At 40.6% G+C, this 23,202-nt stretch overlaps 2 protein-coding genes across 17 annotated transcripts; one reads left to right on the top strand and one right to left on the bottom strand.

Annotated features, from left to right (window-relative positions):
* Window positions 1-272: 272 nt before the first annotated feature.
* On the bottom strand, window positions 273-7,460 carry LOC116265481 (protein high chlorophyll fluorescent 107). Its single transcript, XM_031646089.2, has 8 exons — window positions 6,678-7,460; window positions 6,047-6,190; window positions 5,056-5,361; window positions 4,871-4,930; window positions 4,216-4,461; window positions 3,227-3,337; window positions 2,093-2,269; window positions 273-842 (listed from the first exon to the last, which is right to left on the bottom strand). The coding sequence occupies exons 1-8, from the start codon at window positions 7,293-7,295 to the stop codon at window positions 459-461; spliced, it is 2,046 nt and encodes a 681-aa protein (XP_031501949.1). The 5' UTR covers window positions 7,296-7,460; the 3' UTR covers window positions 273-458.
* Window positions 7,461-7,503: 43 nt separating this feature from the next.
* Window positions 7,504-17,947, top strand: LOC116265482 (uncharacterized). 16 transcript variants are annotated; one of them, XR_004175060.2, is made up of 4 exons: window positions 7,504-8,815; window positions 11,255-11,367; window positions 15,037-15,995; window positions 17,532-17,669. XR_004175060.2 is itself a non-coding variant. In XM_031646091.2 (4 exons), the coding sequence occupies exons 1-4, from the start codon at window positions 10,298-10,300 to the stop codon at window positions 17,788-17,790; spliced, it is 492 nt and encodes a 163-aa protein (XP_031501951.1). In that variant the 5' UTR covers window positions 7,506-10,297; the 3' UTR covers window positions 17,791-17,947. The 16 variants fall into 16 exon arrangements, 3 of the variants coding, with proteins under 3 accessions (XP_031501951.1, XP_031501950.1, XP_031501952.1); XR_007574885.1 differs by lacking the exon at window positions 17,532-17,669 and adding an exon at window positions 16,892-16,932 and having other exon boundaries at window positions 15,913-15,995; XR_007574882.1 differs by lacking the exon at window positions 17,532-17,669 and adding an exon at window positions 16,101-16,804 and having other exon boundaries at window positions 15,729-15,995.
* Window positions 17,948-23,202: the final 5,255 nt, after the last annotated feature.

Below are 23,202 nucleotides of genomic sequence, written 5' to 3'. Positions count from 1 at the left end.
TTCAATGGTCCAGAACTTGGGGTGACAACGATCTGTAGACACGGAAATTATTCCTTCCGAAATGACATGCCAACAAACCGCCCAGAGAAACCTACAACGAGAATTTTTTTGGACATAATGGACGCATAAAAGCGTTTCTAAGTTCAGAGTTTTAATTTCATCTTAGTAGTATCTTTAGTTGGTCAATAGGTTCATCATGCAAACTTCTCGGTAGCTTCCTTTGTTAATTTTAGGTCTTTCAAGCCAAAGAGGGCAGTCATGCTCCAACAACCTGGAGAGCAAACGTTTTAACTGAGATGGTCAACCACGAGCATTCACCACTTATCTGGATTCAAAGTGAGCACGGGACGATACACAATGGAAGCTACAGGATGACAATATAATGATCTGCTTGAGTGCAGTCACTGTTCAAATTTTGTGGGATGAAGCTTGCCTTTATGAAAAGCCAGGGTAAAGTATCACGATCGCACTGTCGGAGTTGAGTAGCTGTGTGGAGTTGCTTCCCATGTCCTTCTTGGAGGCCTAATCTTCTTAATCTGGGACTCTGATGCAGGAATTTCCAACTGCGAGGGGTCAAGAGAGAGTTTATCTCTGACAAAAGCATCGACATCGAAACCCCCTGGAGAGTCATTTCCGTAATGACTATTTTCCTCCGCCACGCTAGTGGGAACGGAGCTCGTCCCCGTGTTGCTGTAGTTGTCCTGCTTTATTGCATCCTGGATAGCTTCCTCATTCAAAGAACTGTTGTTCAAATTGAGAAGTTTCTTTATGCTGTCCACCGCAGGGTCAATCATGTCCAGAAAACCCATAACCCACGAAGCGTCATCCACAATTTCAGTTCTCTGCGTGCAAAAAAGAATGGTTAATTACACAACAAGCAAGTTACCGTTTCTCTGTGTGTGTAACTGGGCGGAAATAGACCCGCATTTGAGTTGGTGAAGGAAGGACCTACATCAATAAAAGAATGCTAATTACACAACAAGCAAGTTACCGTTTCTCAGTGTGTGTATGAGTGGGCGGAAATAGACCCGCATTTGAGTTGGTGATGGAAGGACCTACACAAATAACCAGATTGCAAATACCCATTCATGACTCGAGCAGATGGAAGTAACTCCATCAAGCTATGATATATGTATCCATAGGCACCGGCCATGAGGTATAGTGGTGAGAGCAGATCTGGTGACAGAAACATAACCACCATCCTTAGCACTCAATCTCAATACAGGACTGACTGCACGTGGCTCTCAATGACCATCACCCATGCCTCTCGTTGCTAAGTTGGAAACGGACAGTGACATGCACCAGCCAGATAAACGTCCGTCTCAAATCAAATATATCGGCACGTACATGACAGGATTCCATCGTCATGTGAGTACAAAGTTCAGTTTTTGTTTTGTTTTTTAAGGAAAACTCTGAAGTCTTAACCCAAAAACGCGTAGGTAGGCTCCTTTTCTGATGTAGATTAGTCGCACAATATTAAGTTCAGAAGCTAAGTTGCTTTTGAAAGGACTCAGAAAAGCTCCCCGTATGGAGTTGATGTGAAATTGTCTACTTCAATGAAGAACTTTAAAGAAATAAATTAGAACGACTTACTTATAACAACAAAACTAGAAATTTTGGAAACTGGTAGCCTCAATCAAATCCCAATAGGTGCCTTTTTTGCTTAAACGAATACATGATTCTGTAAGCACGAGGTGAGGACTCTACACTATTTAGTAGGTAACCAGATTTTGACAGGTCAAAACAAAAGTTGTCCAAAAAAAGTGTTTTCTCAGTTAAAAAGAGCCTGTAACAAATATGTTGTAGATATTCTAAAGAAAAAAGCAAGGAAAAATGGTTCTGAACACTTTGCAGTAAATAGATTAGTTGTAGGATCATCTGGTTCGCCCAACGTGACATGCAGGATTGGTAAAAACTGTTTTTGGTTCCCATAGCCTATGAATGAAACATCCAAATCGCCTTAATCTGGAAACACACCCTATGTAGGCAAACTAGCAAGTATAAAGCCCTACGAGGGGGTTCTGAGAATCAATTGAAACTGTGTGCCAGAAATAAAGGTTCTAGTTTCCTCTGACCTGGGTAAATAAATTACCTGCTGAAAATAGAGGTTCCTGATTTCCTCTGCACGTACTGCATTCCCTTGTTGTTCTTCTAATGACGCCCATGTCATCCACGTAACATAACTTTGTGAATTTATATTCAATGAGGATCTAAAGAGCCTCCTGGCAGCAGTCAGATTTCCAACCCTCTGCTCTAGGACACCCCAAGCCTGAAATGCACTGAAGGATAATTTGAGCAAGGGAAACGAACAAAAAGATATCATATTTTCTTACATTGGCCCACTTTATAATTTACAGGCCATTTTGAATTGAAAAATAATAAAATGTCTTCAAGCAGTTGCTTTTCTTGAAGCAATAGGTGAACCTAGCCGCTTTCCAATGTATGTCCTTTCTATGCTGGTTTTTATATGGAGGTTTTCAAGTGGGCAGTAAAACTGGTCACGGCAAGAGGAAACTGACCAATTACTTGCATCTTTTACATGAAGCAGCCTCCACCAACTGCTTATTTGATACATTTGGTTAACAATAATTTGCACATTGTATGGTTACAATTACTTATACAGTATGACTATGAGGATAAATTGTAGCAATGCAACAATTCAATTTGGTTGAGAATCTTGAGACACAAAAAAAGAAAAAAAAGAAACCAAAAAGCCAGAAGTCAATGATTAAGGGCTGTTCTCTCGTCATAGAAAAATTAAAAGATATAGACTCATTATGAAGCACTTGTAAAGACTGAAACATGCTATGAACTTATAAGTCGAACCATCTAAACCAATTTTACGAATATTACTAGATTACCGATCAAGGAAGAAAAGATTAAATAGCTGTCCAAATTTACAAATGATATAATGTTTGAGAAGTACAGTAAGATCTTAGTTTATGATTGGTCCAAATATGGCTGCTTTGCGATATCCTCAAGATTGCTGGCAAGTAGTGACTTTATTGTTGATGGCCTAGAGTCCTAGACATTCACCTTGGTTCATGCAGTGGTTTACAAAAACCATCTCATGGAGGTAACCATGACAGAATGACGTTATAAGTGTTCAATATTCACTGAATTGCCATTTAATTATTCAGGTGGCTTCCTTGAAAGATCCTTTCCTATGAAAAGCTTGATTAGCCAACCATACGCTTCAGTTCATTAGAATAGTGCGAAAGAGTACCTGAAGGCAGCGTGCAGCATTTTCACTTGTAGAATCAACTGAGAGTGCCTTTTGATAAAGTTTCCGTGCTGTGCTTATGTTGCCTTCTTTCCATTCCATCCAGCCCCAAGCCTGGCAAGTTCATAAATCACAAAATGCTAATGTCAACAGCAAATATACAGCTGTTGGTAGAGCAAGGGGAAACTATAATCTTAACAAGCCATCATCAATCTTCACAAGTGGATAACCATAACTGTGCTTACCGTTTGTCATAGCTTGTATATAATTTTATAATGTAATCAGTTAGTGTCAACTGTCAAGTAGGGTGATGAATAGAAATTAGGACACAATATTGGAATGTGCAACAGGAAAATAATTGTATACCAATGAAAGAGTCACAAAGTTGCTAACTAAACCATATTTTATGAGAATCAGTTAATTTCAGCTAAGATCAACAGGCAGGTGTGCAAAAATAGTTGAGCCCACATGCCAATGCATCAAATTATTCTTTTGATTTTGCAATAATAATGTAATAAGCAACCATTTTATAACCCCTCTCAGACAGCAGAATTTCCCATCAGAATTTTTTGCAATAATGCTGTAATAAGCAACCATTCCAACAGCACAACTTCTAATCAGTATTCCACTGAAATGGGTCTATGAAACTTTCAATTTTAGTGATAGCAGAAACCTCCGTATAACCGCTTGAAGGCTATGTTTCTCATAGGCTCATGCATAAAATCAGGGGATCGGGAGACCTATAGCATACATTGCAGATTCTACATGAACCAGATAGTAATCTAAATCTGTTTGCTTTACAGCCACAATGAGCCAATCAATTCTGTTGGCCCATGTAAATTAAAAGGGGAGATCTCCACAAATTATTCCAAATAGTACAACGCATTTTTCAACTAGATTCTTCACTAACATGGTAGACATTAAACAAAAGACAGGCTTCATACTGGAAGATCACAAAAGAAGAAAGCTGCCATTTGGAGAAGGAACCTTACAGTCCAAACTGGTTGGTGCTTCGGATCTATATCGGCTGCTCGTTTGAACAGTTCACGAGCAAGGTTTGCAGATGAATGCTTATATTCTAACAGAGCAAGTGATTGAAGAAGAACAGGATCCCTGCGGTTGAGTGTATGGCCTATCTTTAGAAGCTTCCTTCCTTTATCAATATTACCCTCTTTGACCTCAAAGAGAGCCCAGACATGCCAAGCAAATCTATTCTTTGGGCTAGCCTGGACTGCTCTCTGCGCAGGAATAAGAATGCTTTGAAATTAAAGAGTTAATTTACAAGCACAGAAAGAATTAAATGATGAAATGATGTGTAAGGATGAACCAATGGGTAAATCAACCACCATTAATTAGAAGTTTAACATCTAACTGAATTACCTTCCCAAATTATGAACTTATCCAAATGTGACATGGGTAGTAATGTTCTTAAATGTAAACAGACTTCGCAAGTCGGACAATGGAAACAATAACCTTAATTTTGTCACATGTATGGTGTCTAAAGAAAGGCAATGGCCATGGAATAAACAACCACTTAAGTAAACTTTCCCTTTGTTAACAAATGTGGTGTGTGATTAAAACTCATGGGGCATAAAATGCTCACATAGCCTGAAACAGTAGTAAAATAAACATGTTGAAAGTAGGCACCTCAAACAGTTTCCTAGCAACGATAGTGTTTTCTTGCTGCACCTCCATTTGTGCCCATGCCTGTAAGTTCACAAGCAACCAGAATTGCAATTTTACAATTCCAATGCACCAGAAAAGATTATCAACTAACCTTCTAAAAAAAGATGTCTTGATCTGAAAGTAATTTATCAGTACTTAGTACTTACAAGCCAACTTGCGCAGCTTTTGGGGTTACATATGGTAGCTTGTCGGAAGAAGTAGCGCGCTTGATCAGTCCTGTTTCCTCTGGCTTCAAGCAAAGCAAGTGTCTGATATATATACTCATTTGCTCCACAACACTTAAGTCCTTTCCCAAGAAGGTTTCTAGCCTTTTTTATATTCCCTTGTTCTATCTCAAGAATTGCCCATCCATGCCAAGCTGCAACATGTTTTTCATCAGCCACAGTAGCAGCATCAAACAATTCTCTAGCCCTTCGGATGTTTCCAACCTTTTGTTCCAAAACGGCCCAACACTAGCCACAGAAAATAGTAAAAGAAGACTAACAAAGTTATTGCACAATTGGTTGGCTGAAAGCACCATATAAGACATTGAAAAAGCAAACTCCTATCCAATGAATCTGTTAAAAGTTACAAAATCCTTATGGATGAACCTGCAATTGGAGTGATGTGCCTGAAATATCTTAACATATGTAATGATACCTAAGGACAATACACAAGCACAACCAGAACTATGAGTTTTTTCAAGCACATATTGCTTTATTATTAAACTTCCAATTGTCAGTATAGTATTGGTGAAATTATGATATTCTTAAAATATCACCTCATCTGAAAATGCCATGGGCAAATTGCAGTATTCTACACTTATTAACATGATATTTAATTTCCATTTTGCGTGTTTTGCAAATAGTAATAAAATGAGCTTCAATAGTTCAGGCATTGTGATGCATGCAAACCTGATAGAACAAATAATACTTGATACACAATTCAACTGCAACCACCAGAGGATGCAGCAATAGGGTAATTAAGACTTTGTAAATTTTTTTATGAACTACTATTGACCACTATGATTTAGAGTAAAAATAGTAGCTTATAGAAAAGCGCTCAAACCAGGAGTCGATTCCTACGTCAATTTCTGCCTATGATTGTAGAGCCTCTTTAAGGAGAGGGCAAAACACCTGTGGATAAAAGTACACTGACCTGCCAGATGTAAGAGTTTTCTCCTTGCGTTGCTTGGCAGCCTTGCTCGTACACGGCCCTAGCTTCCATGGTCTTTGACTGCTTCCTCAATGTTCGACCGAGGGCCACATACGGTCTTCCATCTTCTGGCCAAAAATACATACACTTATACAAAATAACTATATCAGGGAGACGGCTTACAACATCTAAAACTCAACCCAAGCAAATACAACGAACTCAGAACAGAAGACAAGCATAAACAACTATAGGCATGAACCCGCGAACAAGAATAGTTCCGTCAAATTCCAACCAAAAGATCGTAACACTTTGTTACATTTTTTGTCATGATAATTCATATGGATAAAGAGTTAGTTTCGTCATTATACTGCAAGTTTCATGCTCTGTTTCCTTGGTGAATTCCAATTTCGCTTGGAAGCAGGAGAAGGCAATAATGCAGAATAGCGATATTCGCAATAACTTCATAAATTTGCTTTTTTATTACAAAACTTGCTATCCATTTACAGTGTGGTGATAAACTCCTAGCCATTCCTGAATGAGAAATGAACTTCAGCTACATTCTTCCAAAATTCAGCGATCATGTTGCCTGATTTTGCACGCCGTAAGCAAACAACAAGCCAGACAAAAATTATACCTGCCTAAGGAGTTTCTCCGCATCATCGAATTGGTGGTTCCTCGTCAGAATCTTAGCGCGGTACAACGCAAGCTCCAGGTTGATCCGAAGGGGCCTCTCCACGTTACCGCGAACCCTCTCCGGACCAGAAACTTCCGGTTCATAAGAAGTAAAAGAAGAAGACGAAGAAGGAACTCCGTCGATGCTCTCCTCTCCTTCCCCAATCCTGCCCGAAGCTTCCGGATCTTCGGCCGTCACAGCATCCATAACAGGCCTCCTAATGACAAGCGACTCCTTCGTCGCCCGCTCACTGGAGCTTCGATTGACAGAACTTGCCGAGAAAGTCGTTTCCCGGGACCCGTTGTCGTCCTTATCGGTGTCAGCTTCGACGCAAGCTTGCCGGCCAGGGGCATTCCCGTCGTTGGCATCGGCAAACGGATCGCTGTTATCTAAGTCAGCCGCCGCCGACGTCGAAGAAGGCTCTCCTTGCTTCGAGGTGCAAGAAGGAACCCTCATCACTGCGTCTTTCGTGTTGGGAGGATGGGGGAAGGGCATGAAGAGGGTCTTGGAAGGGTTCTGGAGGGAAGAAGGAGAGGGAGGAAACGACGGCAAACGACATCCGAATGATATGGCGCTCATTGATCCTTCTTCTTCCTTCTGCCTTCTGTAGCACGAAATTGCAACGAGGAACTCGACCGCCTTCTCGTAGTTCTAGTTTATCTTCTCCGCTGTTAACTTCAGCCAGGGAGCGGCCTGGCCTCTCTTCCTCTCGTTTCCGGTGACGAAGGTGTGAGCGTGGCTCTGGTGGCCATGCTTCTGCCACGTAATCAAACCAGGAACGCTGCCATTGGTGGAGAGTATCAACGTTGGCTAAGATTGGATCTCTTTCGGATCTGGTTCTGATAAGTTCCGACTTTGGAACCAAAAGAGTAGGACTCATAGGATATGCGGGCAAGTTGACGCTCAGAAATCCACCTCAATTCTCAAGTCGACAAAAACCCATTTTCAAAAATTGCTTACAAAATTTAACAAAGGTAAATCGTGATTTACAAGTCGAATTAATTTTAGAACCACGAGTAGTCAACATTAAATGAGAGAAAAGCAATGGAATAGTTAGAGAAAATTGAAATAAATGTGATCTGAATCTGTTTAAGCTAACAGATTGTTTTTTCACTGGTTCAATTCGAGTCCGTCAATTCAAGGTTATTCAAAAATGAGAGAAAAGCAATGGAATAGTTAGAGAAAATTGAAATAAATGTGACCTAAATCTGTTTAAGCTAACAGATTGTTTTTTCACTGGTTCAATTCGAGTCCGTCAATTCAAGGTTATTCAAATTGATTTAGCGTTCGGTCTCGGTTCATAGTCAAGTAAATATTGTAGACATCTGGGATATGTTCTTGAGATTTTGATTTGTTTTTTAAGACTGATTTTTCCATTAAAAACATGATAACTCAAAGGGTTTCTGGATCGAGAATGGTTTTGAATCGAGAGAGAAAGAGTGGACGGACATGTTCTAGGTGCAATAGGAGCAAACAAAGTTTGGCGCTTTTAGCGATTATAAAAAAGAGTTCTAGTTTTGCTAATAAGAAAAGGTTTTCCGCGTGTCGCTCCCGCCGTTTTCAGTTTTCATCTTCCTCGTAGTTTTCTTTTTGTTTCTTAGGTGAATCGAATGGAATTATCCCATTCGATCTAGCCGCATTGCCGCATGCACTGAATTATTCAATAATTTCTTCCATTAATTTTGTATCGTCTCCAATTTCCATGACCGTTCCATCTGTGTCCTCCCGCCATCGTTTTTTCCGTCGTTTCCCTTTTATGTTCTCGCATTTGCATAAACCCTAATCCTGGAAAACCGGACATTTCTAGAAGCCCAAAGGAAGGTGCCGGAAACCTCACCGTAGAAGACTCCGGATCACTGCGACCGTTCCCCTTGCTCGCCGGAGGGGATCTGCTAGCGTCGGCAGCAGATCAAGGGAAGGAATCTAAAGAATCGGCGAAGCGTCAAAGAGTTTCTCAATCGTAGAAGGCGTGCAGATGACGGAGGAAAAGCGGCTTCTCAGCATGCGGCCAGGCGGTGGCGCCGAGAGTCATCAGACTACTTTACCGTCTTCATCCTCCCGATCATCGCGGTTGCCCGGCCTCGGAAAGTGAATTTCAGGTGGATCCGGAACCTGTATCTGCGAGTAGTTACGCTGTGACGAACGTATCGGAATCAGTGTCTCGCTTTCCTTGTTCTTCTTTTGCTTTTCCGTTTCCGGGAAAAATGCTCGTTGAGACCTCAATAGTGATCCTAATATTAAATAACCACCTGTTATTTCTGAATTTTCTAATAGCCACTACTTTTCTAACAACTTTCAAATACGAGGCGGAGGTAACGGCATACAGTCTTTCTTTGCGGACGACTCTCAAAGAACTTCTCTTATATCAAAAACATGTTATTCTAGTGAACGAAGAAAAACTGAGGGAGGGAGAAAACTGTCATTTCGTTCAGTTTGACAAAGATGTTAACCTGTTTTCTTTCAGGAGACAACTTGCAAATACAGACATCAGTTTACAGTGCACGGTTTTGAAAAGTATTTTGTCCAAATCCTCCACGTTATTTTTATCTTTTTATGAACTAGAAAAAAAAAAACTGCGGAAAATAGTGAAATTCATTTTATTTTACTTTTGATGCACAAAAATCTCAACCTATTTTCAAATGCTTCCATAAGATCTACCATGTTCCTTATGGGGTGGGTGTTTGATAATAGAACATAGTGTTCCATGGACGTGTTCCTGGAGCACATTCTTAGGACACATTCATGCAACACCACATGTTCCATGGATGTGTCTCAAAGATTGAGACACGTTTTGGAGCACATCGCTGTGTTCCAAAGAAGGAAATGTTCCTGTTACCAGACGCCCTCGAGAGTTTCTGGACGGGGAGGCGCTGAATAAGTATTGTATGGCCTCATCAGTAATCGGGAGTCTACCCCACTCCATGGAAACAACCGCCGTGTGATCTATATGGGACCATTGATCCTTTTTCACCTAGGGGGACCATAAACCATTGCGAAATTTGATGTTTCATAGAGAGGAAAGAATCGACCAAGTACTGGAATGGAATTGGTATTTGTCCCATATGACAGGCCTTACGTTTTTGGAACTTGTTGGAAGGAGATGAAGACTTTGAACCCATGAATAATGGTAGATCTCTTGAGTCTACCTCCTAGTCTCGAACAAATGCATTAAAGAGCTTGTCAAAGATAACTACATCTGATGCAGTTATAGACACCATATTCGAATTAGAGTCACAGTCGGTTGGGCTGTGCAATCATGCAAGTTTCTGTTTTTTATCTGCAACCAGATTCAGATACCTACGGATCTGTTAAATCTGGCAAAAAAATGCATACTGAATCCAAATTCGTTTTTAATCAGACTTAGACTTTCCTACCAAATCTTATTAATTGGATTTAGATGCTAATCAGATAAACTGTTCTAGCGGGAGGGAGTACTTGAGAGAATTCTTTTTCGAAGGAACACGGGGGACTGGGAGTACATGAAAATACCATATTAGCCGTAAAGCTTACAATCTAAACGCACACGGGGGAATGGGAGAAACAAGTATGAGTCAGTAAGTGCAGCATGTTCGAAAAATTGGATGGCTTCATTCGTCACTGAAAGAGCTTTTCTAGCAGGTCCAGACTTCACTGTTTCCGAATCTTGTATCTTTAATACTTAAACTCTCAATGCATAAAACGATTCTCTCTCTCCCTCTCCCTCTCTTTCTCTCCCCACATGCTCTCCACATGACAAGTGTATCTAGTATCTAATGCTTTTACGAGGTGTTTATAAAGTTGGGTTACCGCCGCTGATTTTAGGAGCACGGCAGCATTGAATGCCATGGACGAGGAGTATAACAGTTTGGGAGCAAGGTACAGAAGGAATCAAATTTCAGATGTGTAGATGCTGAATACACTGGGGATATAGTTTGATATATGCAAGACTCCTACATGTTTTCACCTTCTTTTTTGGTTGCTGTAGCTTAGACATCTTGTGTTTGAGGATTTCAGGCATCCCAAGCCGAATGTTTCCATACTTGAAGAAAAGTTCATGAATCTAAGGACGAGAAAAGAGGTGTTTAGGTTAAGAACATATCGCCGTTTCAGGGTTTTCCAACTGGGTTCCTCTACAAAAAGTGGAATTATTGTAGATTGCAGGAAGTTGATTATGTAACATGGTGGTACATCTGCAATCATACTCTGCTATCTAGGAGTCGTAGTTCGCCTGTGAACACTATCTGCCAGGTCATGCTAATATGTTCGCTCTTGTCTAGGAATAAAGCAAGCATGATGCAATAAATTATTTCCACAGTACAGGCATCCTGTTCTTGTTACTACGTTGAACAGAGTAGGTGTGACTGTTCACATTATCTTTTCCTTCCTTTAAAGCTTATGTTAGACATAGTAAATGTAGTTTTTGGATGTTATTTTGAGCCAATTGTAGAACATAAATACTAGACTCATCATAATTTCTAAGAGCCTGATGTGCTAAGGTGGGAACGCCTGAACGGAGGACTGAAAGTATACTTAAACAGGTTGCTGTTCTTTGGCTGCAGGCCCCAAGCGGAAAATCCAATCGTCGTGGCTGGAGCCTTTGGAAGACGTTCGTGAAGACCTCAAGATGCATTGGCAGTTTGAAGAGGCTCGGAGGAAACTTTTCCCCAATTATGTAAGGTTAACTTTCAGCGATTGCATGATTTCCTAAAGTATACACGATTGACTGCATTTCGTTTTTTAAATTTTAGCTGATTGGTTGAGAGAGGAAGTGTCGTCTGGCTATCTCTGCAAGTAACTTTATTTGCAGCTTTCTTCGAGAGAAATGAAGTAAAAGCAAACATAGCAAACAAGCCTTCCCTAACTGAAATTAACTGAACGAATCAAAATCATGAAATCCGCTAACAATTGAGGGTTACTGAAGGTGCTTACTTCAGAATAACTGTTGCTTCCAGAAATTATACGACTTTCTTATTCACATAAACTGTTCAACAGTTAATGCAGCTTTTGATTTTAGTTTAATTTTTTCTTATTCATATGTCAGTTAGGTTTAGGATAAAACTTCCATATCATTTCCTCTGAAATGGAATAGGAAGAAGGAAAGTTTTCCATCTTTAAAATTTGTCAGTCTCTGTAGCATCTTCAAGAATAAACTGAAGGATTACAAATTTGTAAGCATAAACAACAATTGGTCAACAAGTTTTCCTTACATTCTTCTGAATACCTCGATATAAGCTTGGTATTCAAAAATTTGTTTCCTGACTCAACCATAATGCTTTTGTTTTATGCTGCACATATGTTCTCATGTTCCTCAGGCTCAGTATACTGATCTATTGGTTGTCTAAATATATATTTTCTTGTGACCGTTTCCTTTCACTGTCCCCATCACTACACATAATTCCTATCTGGGTCCTTAATTTCTCCAATTAATCTTTTTGCTCTGGATTGTTGCATTCCCTTCTGCTTTGGATTCTGGCTCTGTTCTTTGATGCCAAGAAAGAAAAATCATAAACGCTCACGGATATGTAGAAATGGCTTTACATACATATGGATTTTGTATCCGAGAACTCAAAAGAAACCGAGAAGTCAGATTATTGAAACCTCTGAGATAAAGTGTTGAACCTCCTCTGACGATGCTAAGCTAGCCAAATGTAGATATTCTTATTCCACCTTTGAGACACCGATCTTCATTGCTTGTTGATTATCTTTGGCTGTTCTGGGTTATCATATGCTATGCGAGAGTGCAATATGCTTGCTTGGTTGATTGTTTTCATCATTTTATATTTCTATTTGGGAGTGACATCCTTGGCTTGAATATGAGAAAAACTTTAAAGCATAGGATACCTTTGTCATTTTATATAAGCTCAAGAGGGTCTTCAGTCCTTTGTCGTTTTGAAGTTGCCTGACCCATGGCCCCCCACGGTTGCCTATGCATTTAGGGATGTCTTATTGCTTTCTTCTTTATGGAAGGACATGCTTTTTGAGGCAAAGAACATGCTGGGTTTGGTGGGCACCAAATCACTGGCTGACAATGCATGTGTGATGCTGTACCAGATATCAGATATCGTATCTCTAATTTTCACCTCTTCCGTGGAAGTAAAAAGAAGAAGGAATATGTCCACAGACAATGGATAACCACGACAATTTTTGAATAGTCAGAGTTTAGATGGCTCATCTATTTGTGCAAGTAAACGGCGGAAGAGTGTAGGGCTTTTATGATCAACAGTTATTTAGAGTTGCACAAGTTACTTAGGGTCTCTTTTGTCCGGACAGAATCTCAGTAACGAAGGAATGGACATTATCAAGTAAAGAGATCTTTTCTGAGATAAAAGCATTCAAAAAGTAAAGATGAGATTGGAACTGAAATTGAAACTGCATGGAGTTGATCTTGAAGGATGCCTGTCTAGTTGGGTTTTTCCTTCAAGTATTTCTTGGTTTTTAAGGGAAACTAGATTTTACCCTATCTTCTTGGTGATTTTCCAGATTGCCTTTCAATGTACAGGTTGCATGTAGTATTACTCTTTAGACCTCAGGTCAATAAGTTGAGAAAGGGTGCTTCTGACTTGTTTCGCTCATTTCTGAATGGAACCTGAAGAAGAATTGTTGATCAGCAAACTTTATCCTTGCCTTTTTGGAATCTTGATTAAGGATTATGTTTGCTTGCAGGACGTAAAATGATAATCTTCTTGATATATGACTCGGTTTGAGCTAAGAAAATGTTCCATTGTCCACTGATATACCAACAGACTTCCTGTTTGTCGTACTCTTATAGATCTTTTCTTCCCTTTGCTTGTAGTAGTTATACGTAGGCTTTGATTTTGCAGCAAGCCGCAAGGAGAACACCTCTCTTCCTTGTGGTTTCGGAACCATAGCCATCCCCTGAGAAAACCTTTGTTGCCCCTGCCAGGCTACAATGAACTTCATCTTTCAATGTGAGAAAGGTCATTCTAACTGTGTTTGAGAAAGAGTGAACTCCACCGACAAACAAGTTCCGTGACAAAGTAATAATCAGCACAAACTGAGAGCCATGCCCCGATAGAATCAATGGGCAACAATCCAGTGTTCTTCAGATTCTGCAGCACCTGATAGCCGCCATTCCAGACGTCCGGATCGCCGTAACGTTCAAACTACTTCCAAAGGACTCATATTCACCAATTTCCAAGGGGATCGTTGAGTTCATTGCTAAATGTTTTATTAACTGAAGCTAAGGACGTGAAGAATCATGCGCCTTTCCAAGTTGTAGATATTTTTTCAAGAAGGTTCTAGGTGTAGATATTTCACTATGGACATGAACAGAGAGCGCTGTTTATCCGGTATTATGCCCTAGGCGTTTTATATCTATAGAATAACTGAACCCCAACATGAAGACTGTCTTTCTCTCTTACCTTGACTAAATGCAGAAAGAGAAACTGACTGAATGCAGAAAAGAGAAAGTGAGGGGAACTCAGGGTTATCATTTTTTCCAACAGTTCGGATTCAATTTCTTCTATCGGAAAATATAGGCTTCACATGCATTTGGTTCGGCGCATAAATATATGAATCTGTCATATACTGATTTCACATGCATAAGGTGCGGTAAGTCAATATATGATTCTACGCCAAGGTTTAACATATTACTGACCTGTTTTTTTTCATTGCTCTTCTTCATTGGCAACTTGATAGTCAAGGAACGATCCTGACTGTCAATGATTGACGAAAGACAAAACCTTCTGACGTTGGAGATGGACGGGGAATGTTTCAATGGCTCAAGGATGTAAACATGACTTCTGCCCATCTGATTTTCGAAGCTACGAACTATTCTTTTCCTCCCAATATAAGAACAGAACTTCCAGTAGATTGACAATTTTCTGCCCTTCTAGCTGGGGGGGCTGAAAGTGACTGCAATGGCACGAATGTGAAAGACCATTTCAAGACATGGGTTAATTTTGGCATTTCGGTGATGTGGGAGGCAGCTTTCTCAAGAGGTTCGTGGGTTTCCGACCACAGATTGGTGGGCGATCAACTTTGTGGTGTCGCATTCTTTTCTTTTCAAGGACAATCCTTCTTGAGGCGAAGAATATGTCAGGTTTGGTGGGTGCCAAATCGAAGGTTAAGATAACAGCGCGTGTTGCCATGGTTTCTTGTCACTATCTTTTTGATATTTTCTACAGTGACCGAGAGGCATGTGCTGGGGAAATGGACTCATGAGATTTTTTTTTTCCGTTTAGAATTTCTTATTTTGATGAGCAGGAAAGCAAGGACGAAGATTTCAGTTTTTTTTTCCTTTTCCTGACTGACTCTGAAAAGGGGAACCTTTTTCTTTTCTCGGGGGAGTTCTGAAATAAACTTTTGTTTCTGACTTTAGGGTCCAGAGAGGTCCTCAATTCTATTTTAATAATTGTGAGCATTAACAGAGGCGGTGGGGGATGCAACTAGTCCGCAGTGGTACTTATCCAAGTTGAAGAACTGGGATGTGGTGCTCTGAGGTTGGAGGTGGTTTTGAAAGTCCTCCCTCAAAACTAGGGATAATGACTTTGGTCAGACCGAATCTGGCGTCGAAGGCAGTATGCAGATTTTGCCATTCCAGTTTCGAGAAATTTTGAAGGCTGTTGTTGGAGATTCTATTTTGCTGATTTTGAGAAACAGAGAATTGGAGTCTGCGAGGAAGGAACTGTATACAAAGAGGTATTGGTGGATTATAATTTCGGAGATCTTTGGCAGAGCTCGATTCCTCGAATAAGTGGAGGAATTGGATCGTCTGCGTGAGATTGTTGAATGCTAAGGTGGTTTTGCAAAAGCTGGGAATAAACATCATAAGCCAACTTGGAAGACCGATCTTTAAGTGCTTTATGCTACCTAGTTAGAAGTAATCAAGTCTTGTTCTCCAAAAGTCTAATGCTTCCAACCAATAAACACAAAAAATTTCTTCACAACGTTGGACCGAGGAGAGTGCACTTACCGCTTCTCTCAAGAAAGTTGCTTTTTGCTTCGATCTCGTTGGAGCTTTGATTCCCTTTTTCATTGATTGAAATATGCCTCTGATTTGTTCATTGGCAGCGCGGAAAGATGAAAACTTGGTTTTCTGATCTGTCTCTGGGCAACATACTACTCTGCTCTTACAGAAGTCTCCCCAAAACTAGGGATGCTCCTGGCTAAAACGTGAAGATGACACAATCTCTTTGCTTAATGGTTTTCTTCACACGACGAAAAAATATTCTCAAGCTTCCGACATTTTTAACAGAAACTTTCGGATCGCACAGCAGGCCTGGACCGTAACTGGCTGAGGGAAGAGCAAGGAAGGGCCTTTGTCGTTGCAAAAGCCAGGTGGGTGGTTCATTTTTTTCATTGCACTTGCATGCAGAAACTGTTTGGTGGCGTTTCTCATACAAATTTTTATATGGATAATGGCATCTTCTTCCGAGAAAACAGCAGCCATGGTGCGGATACGCTCTTGAGGGAGAGGGAGAGAAAGCGATGGAGGGAGAGAGAGGGGGACTTAACCTTCACTCAGAGGGGTCCTTCTGTCATTCAATACTTCGAGTTTATCCAGAGTCATTCATGGCTGGTGCGGCGTTAAAATAGTGGTTCTGGCTTCCGGAGTCTTGAATCTTGTTTATTAAAAAATATCTGTGCATCCGTCCATTTTCCCCCTCCCAACATGTTGATGCCTTGCCGATTGAAGGGCATCACTGTAATTTTGAAAGTCCAACTATCCAGGATCTCCTTTCTAATGTTTCGAGGCGCCTTTTTTGGCCCCTATTTCTTAATTGGCTGTGCCTTTTTTCACCTTTGACCAGCACTGTTTGTTGGCTTCACGTTGAGGCACATATACTTCGGGTAGCGCAGCTGCAGTTTTTTCCATGTGCTTCACCTATTCTTGAACATTAAACCGTATGCCGATTCCCAGCCACGAGCCATCCACAGTACCAGTCTGTACCCCTTTTCTTCCACCTCACGGTTTTGGCTTCTGTATCGGCCACAAGAAAACGCGCACGCTCACGCACGCATATAGATGTTGAGCTGCAGGCCGTGGGTACCAGTCCCTCTCATATCCCACCAAAGCCTGTAGGCACACCACTCTTTGATGCATGCTCCCTCTCTCTTCTTACTGATGATGACTGCTCTCTGACTCGGTAGACGCCCCCGAAGCCGCGCGTATTTACCCTTCTCTAAGTGCCTTTTTCTTGGGCCTTCTCAATCTCCCTTCTTTTTCTTTGCAGTTCTGCTGCTGCTGTTCTGCACCGGTTCTCTGGAAGCCATGGGAGAACATGACCTCTCCTCGGTCTGCTGTATGTGCGGCGATGTTGGTTTCCCCGCCAAGCTCTTCCTTTGCACCAAATGTTGCGCACGTTACCAGCACTCGTAAGCTCTGAACCACCACCGTCCTCATCCTTCGCCTCTGCTTCAGTCATCATAACTGCCATCATTTTAGGGCCTGGAAATAGGGGTGGACCGTAGGAAGAATTGTTGGTTTAGGAGATGGTGCCACTGGTTCTTGAACAACTTAGATCTGATGGTAACCATCTTTAGGCTGTCATCTTGTTTGTCAATTCCGTTGCATATGTTACCTAGGACTTGAGCTGAGTGGGGCTGCAAGGCCTTTGTTTGTTGATCATGTTCCACTATTTCTATTTATCATGGTTGGCGCCCGTTTTCTGATTATCAGTATCTTCTTTTAATTTTCGCGATCCTTACTACAATTAGCCCATTATAACTCGTCTTATATCATGGTTATCATTTGGTTGGTAGTATGATAATACCTAACTTGTTATAGTGCCCACCTTAATCAACCTTTGTTTCATCACTGTTTCTGCTATCTTCTGGTTGGTTGGAATCTGCTGATAGATTACGGCTTTTCAGGTACTGTAGTAACTACTACAATGAACTAGGGACGGTGTGTGATTGGTGTCAATCGGAGGAGAGAGGCGGAAACCGCACGGTTTGCTGGACAAAGTTGGACAAGAAGGACGGAGGAAACCTCAGCCGCCAGGAAAACTCTAGCAGCAAGAAGAGCAAGGATATCTTAGACAGCCATGACAAAGGCAAGAATGCTGGTGCTGCATCCTCTTCAAGGCCGGTCAATCGTAGGTATAAGCTACTCAAAGATGTCATGTGTTGAAGACAGCATGCTGGTTTATGTGTCAACTTTCTTTTTGTGAATATCGGTGTTACTCTTGTCTATAGGATCTAAACTTTGCAGTCTCAGTGCAAACCCATGTACAGTTTTTACCTTTGGAAGGTCATGTATGGAGGTGAATAGAAACTAGTTTTCTTGATGATGAGCATGTTTTGACGACGATGGAATGGTGATGATCACCACGTTTAGTTCTCCAACATATTGAAGGCTGAACGATACAATAACTATCAGTCCCTTCGTTGGTATACTCGTTTTTACCATATCCGTCGTCCTTCTGGCATACTCGTAAAGCGTCCATGGTGGTACTGATTGTGATCATATGATACGCGTAAGGTCTTCAAAACTGTAAGGCCTTCAAAAGTAAGTGCGTGGTGTCTGTTCATATCGTTGTCCTTGTCGAAGCAGCGTACACTGCCGATGGGTGCTTGCTTTTGACATGACGATGCTGATCAAAAGCATCGGGCGTTAAACATGGAGTCGATGGTGTTGTCATGAATGTCATAAATGGGCATTACTTTCGAGCCCTGAACATTGCAAAGAACAGTAGTCTTGAATTCCTACTTTCTCCACCTGTTCATCTAACAGGCTTGAAGATCGTGGTGGACTTCACTTCTAATTTAGTGCTTCTAGTTGACAGTGTTTTTTTTACTCTGGGAGGGCTCTGCTTAACTCCGGATTCATTTTTCTGGAGTCCTACTATTGTTTCTGCTACTATTTTTAGAATTCCCCTGTAAAAAAAGCCTTTATCTTTTTCCGTTCACTGTCGTGATGGTGATGATAATGGGATTTGGTCGAGTCATGTGGATGGGATGTTGCAGATTTGAGAGATAAGCACAGGAGGCATTGATTGTCGCAGCTTGCTCTTCTGCATTTAAAGCATCATTGGGGGTAGTGACCTGCTTTGCGGTACTTCAAGAGGTAGTTGCTACTGCTTTTACCAGCTTCATTCGTGCATGGATTACGTGACCTTTCATCCTGCATCTCTTGGTGGGGGCTGTTGTACCAGAAGCTGCGGTCATTTTTCCTTTTCTCTTACAGAAAAAGAAAAAACTTACCCTGCCTTTGCTCTGTGTTGTCAAGTGAACCCTATTTCATGTCAGGTGAAGAAGTGGGTTCTGGCCCTCTGGGTTTCGCTTCATTTTTCTTGAAGTTTGTGTGTGGTGAGCTCTGTAAATAAATCTGCAGTGTTTGTACCATCGGAGATGGCAGAGAAAAAAAAAGCAAAGGAGAGGAGGAGGCCGGGCGGTTTGTTGGTCTCCTGTGGTTGGTGGGTGTCCCTCCACGTGCATTGCGCCTCATAGGAGGGCATGTCAGAATGTCAGTATTCCCCACCACAAAAGGGGTGGGGATTATTTAGTCAATGCCTTAATGCCACATGAAGACGAATTTAACTCTTGACTTTACGGGCATGGGTTTTAAATTCTGTGGAGCCGGGTGATGGCAGCCACTCCTTTTTTTTCCAAGGAGTTCGTTCATACATTTCCAGGCCGTGATTGGGGCTTTTTACTGCAAAAAACAGTGTAAAATGGTAAGCAGAATGCCACAGGAATTTTCATTCTCGAGTTATCTGAGACATGCAACACAAGCGCTGGGGTTTACATCTACAGAACGAAGTTTGATCTTCGTGAACGATACTGATCTGAATTGCAAATGGTGGTAGTGTGGTACCATAGTTGATAGTTGATAGATCTCCGTGAACGATACTTATCTGAATTGCAAATGGTGGTAGTGTAACACCATAGTTGATGGGTGTACCATAACTTCACATTGATCCGAAAGAAGGGGGAGAGCTTATGCTTCCACTCATTCAAACATAACTTCAAGACGGATATCATTCCTTGTTTTAGTTGCTTGTTTGGTGTAAGACCTGGTGGAACTATTTTCCTTCTATAGAGCATAATTGCTGGTCGTGAAAGTCTTCCGGGACAGCAGAAAAAGTCGCTTTGTTAAGATCTTGCAACATGCATAGCCTACCCCTACGCAAGGAATGATGTTAATGAGAATTGAGAGAAATACTCTTATTTTGACTTAACGATAAAAAGTACATGGTGTATTAAATATTGAAGTCGTTAGCTTCTTTTCAACTTGAAAGTGCTAAGCAGGAACAAACGGGCATCTCGGCCTAATTGCTTACTAAACTGGCCAAAACTAACACACCTAATGCTGGAGCACTTCTGCTAGAAAGTAAGTCATCTTCTCAAAAAGAGGTTTTCCACAAAACGTTGTAACTTTACGCAAGATAAAAAACTTCACTTGAAGCTTTTACTCACTCATCTCCTCATGAAAAGCAAATTTAAGTACCACTTTCTTACCAAGACCATGGAATCATTTCCCCAGGGGAAAAGGTGGAGACTTTTTGTCATCAAAAGAAAAGCTTTCCAATCGAAGAAAGATGTTCCCGGTTTTGATGGGAAATTTTGTTTACACTTTTCCAACCCTCCGTTTGACCCACGCGAAAATGCAATCTACTTTCCCAGGTTGGTGTTCTTGCAAACCGCGAGGCCCTTGGGAATTAAGAATCTAGCTAGATCTCCTCGCAATTCGACCAAATCCAAGAACTGCTTCTTGGTTGACACATGGAAACTTCTACGGCATCAGATTGAAATTCTTTCTTCCGTCATGTGTTTGGATTCAGGGAATTGAAATTCAATTGTGTGAAGACAAACTTCAGTTCCATGCCGCTCAATTCGATAGGTCTGCCCATACCCCCATGTCAAGGAATTGACAGGAGACCGCCTCATTTCACTCTCCACCCTGTTAGTACGATCTCTGTAGAAAAAGAAGAAGAAAAGAATGGCACATGTCTGGTAAATCCTCTAGTTTCCCTGAAACCAGCCAAGTCCACAAACATGGTTACGGAGAAGCTCCAGTTTCTTAGCCAGGGGACTAACTTTGGTGATCATGGCCTTTCGAGAAATAATAGTTGTAAGCGTACATTTCGTTTGTGTGAATGAACATTTCACGTCCAACAAATCTTCAAATAGAATTTACGTTGTGTACAGATCAGGCTTTATTACAACTTTTTTCACCATACCTTGTTCTAGTGTTCTGGTTACAAGACAAAAACTACATTTAGTCATGCAAGAAGGGAGAGTTAGAAATTTTTTTATGAGGGGGCTGAATTAAAGTTTCTAAATTTTGATAGGAGTCGAAATATCATTTTTTTGAAATTTTTATATAAGACAACTGAAATTTTCTAAAATTTACATATGAATTTCTAAAAAAAATGAGAGGGGGGGAAGGACCAGAGTTGTTTGTTTGTCAACTCCTCTCTCTTTGGAAACAGCATTTGGTCAAAACTCGATCGTCATGCAATTAAGATGCTTTATGAGCTACTTAAGTTTACCTTTCAATGTGGTCGACGTGCTATAAAGAATTTCTTTCAACCATGTATCCCTCATGGTTTCATCTTTGGTCGTTCACATTTGAGTAATTAATGTTCTCTCTCTCTCTCATCAGTTTGATTTTTATGAGCATTAAGCTTTTTGAGATAAGTTGGTAGCGAACCATTCCGGTTCGTGGTGGTGCGTGTAATAACCATGTCCTCAGTTCGAGTTTTGAAGGAAGCTATTCTGATGGGTAGTGAGTTTTGAAGGAAACTACCCTGATGGGTATTGAGGAATATTGATTTTGATATTAGATGTATAGTTGTGAAGGCGAAATAAACCAGTTCTACCTCTCTTTATTCTGACGTAAAGAGCTTCTGGCCGGCCTCCATTGAAAGTTTGTAGATTCAAGATTGTCGTCGGCACCCTCTTCTTCCCCAAGGCTTGTTAATAGTTGAAAAGCCCGTGAATATGCTCAATGCCTTTTGGCTCCTAGCTACTTCTACTTTTGCCTTTTTGCATATGCAATTTCATATTCTTTCATTTGTTTCCATGCACGGTCAACTGTATCCGAAGTTAAGCTTTCTTGGTCAATTTTGTCTTGGCTAATACATGGGCCGAACACAGAAAGGACCACTTACAGAAAAAAAAAATGCATAAAATTTTTTAGTGGAAACAAACACATTAGTAGAACATAACCATTTGCTTACTCTCCTTTTGACTATAGTTAAGTATTCAAAGAAGCTTTTTATTTGGCCCTCTCTAGATCAAACATGAGTGGGATTTGATCGTCTGAGGTAAATTTCTTGGAGAAATAATTAACGAGTTCAGGTCTAATGGGTGAATAGTCAGCAGAGCGAAAGCGGGCATAAATTTGAATTATTAAATCCGTTGAATGATTAAATTGAAATATTAAAGAAAGCAATGCACGTTTCTCTAGATAACATTAACGTTGTTCAGCTTTATTCTCCCAAGCTTGCACTTTAATATGTTCTAGAGAGTACCAAAAACTTTGCGTTTCTCGAGGAGAGCAAAAACTTTTCTTAAATTCCTAAAAAAAGCGGCTCGGGAAGAACGAAGCAAGCCAAAATACCAAGAGTTGGTAACTTGGTGGGGAGACTGCATTGGGAAGTGAGCACCGTTCACTGCTACGGAAGTAATCGAGTTGGATCTTAGTAGGTTTAGATCCAATAGGAAACTTAAGATTTGGTATCCATCCACCGGGACCAGGTCGATTAAAATGAAAATCTTTCTGCCCTAATGAAATATTTGAAATATATAGATGGTACGATAGAAATTCCGGGTTCCATAGCTCAAAATATGAAGCTGACCTGATTCAAGTTGGATATAATTTTAATAGAAATCGTAATTACGATAGAAACTTAAGCTCTTTTCTGGTTAGTACACCGATAAAATATAAACATTTGATATAAGAGGGCAAAAAATATCATTCATTCGAAAAGAGAGAACCGAGTACTTTTGTCATTTGACTTCAAAATTAAGATTTTTCTATCAGTTATTAGCTCTTTGAAAATTTGCCATTTGTTGATTTGTAACTTTTCAGTTTGTCCCAATTAGTTTGCAGTTTTCTTAATTTGATTTTTGGTTAGAGAACCCAATTCTTATGTCTCATGAAAGTAGATAATAATAAAAACAGTACAAACTCACTTGATACTCACAGTAAATTAGGAGGTGTTTGATAGCCTCAGATAAGATATGAGATCCAAGGTGATTTGAGATTATTAGGAATCTCAGATCTATAGATTTACGACCAGAACTCAAATATGAGGTTTTGACCCTAAACTGCCAAATGAGTCACATATAAAAGGGATCTTAGATCAGCCTCGGATTTTGCGACGGCTACGGACTCGCAACAAGGCCAACCAAGCTTCATTACTAAAGACTTGTTATCAACTTCATCCCCTTTAAATTGCTCTAGTCCCCAAAAGCTAATTCTTGATGAAATCTTCCGCATTTTAGTTCTTGTCCTCGGAAGCTAAACCCTGAGTTCTCGTTGAAATCTTATGTAGTTCTTGATCTGCATGGTAGTTCTCATCATTGATCTATT

This window comes from Nymphaea colorata, chromosome 12 (genome assembly GCF_008831285.2).
Source record: "Nymphaea colorata isolate Beijing-Zhang1983 chromosome 12, ASM883128v2, whole genome shotgun sequence".
Taxonomy (NCBI): Eukaryota; Viridiplantae; Streptophyta; class Magnoliopsida; order Nymphaeales; family Nymphaeaceae; genus Nymphaea; species Nymphaea colorata.
The sequence above is the reverse complement of the archived record's forward strand: the minus strand, read 5'-3'. Positions and strand labels throughout refer to the sequence as shown.

Coding starts and splice junctions, on each gene's coding strand:
- LOC116265481 (XM_031646089.2), bottom strand. CDS start 7,295: ATGAGCGCCATATCATTCGGATGTCGTTTGCCGTCGTTTCCTCCCTCT. Junction 5,362..6,046: donor AAAACTCTTACATCTGGCAG/GTCAGTGTACTT, acceptor TTCTGTGGCTAG/TGTTGGGCCGTTTTGGAACA. Junction 4,462..4,870: donor TTGCTAGGAAACTGTTTGAG/GTGCCTACTTTC, acceptor ATTCCTGCGCAG/AGAGCAGTCCAGGCTAGCCC.
- LOC116265482 (XM_031646091.2), top strand. CDS start 10,298: ATGGCTTCATTCGTCACTGAAAGAGCTTTTCTAGCAG. Junction 10,335..11,254: donor TGAAAGAGCTTTTCTAGCAG/GTCCAGACTTCA, acceptor CTTTGGCTGCAG/GCCCCAAGCGGAAAATCCAA. Junction 15,996..17,531: donor TTTGTCGTTGCAAAAGCCAG/GTGGGTGGTTCA, acceptor ACGGCTTTTCAG/GTACTGTAGTAACTACTACA.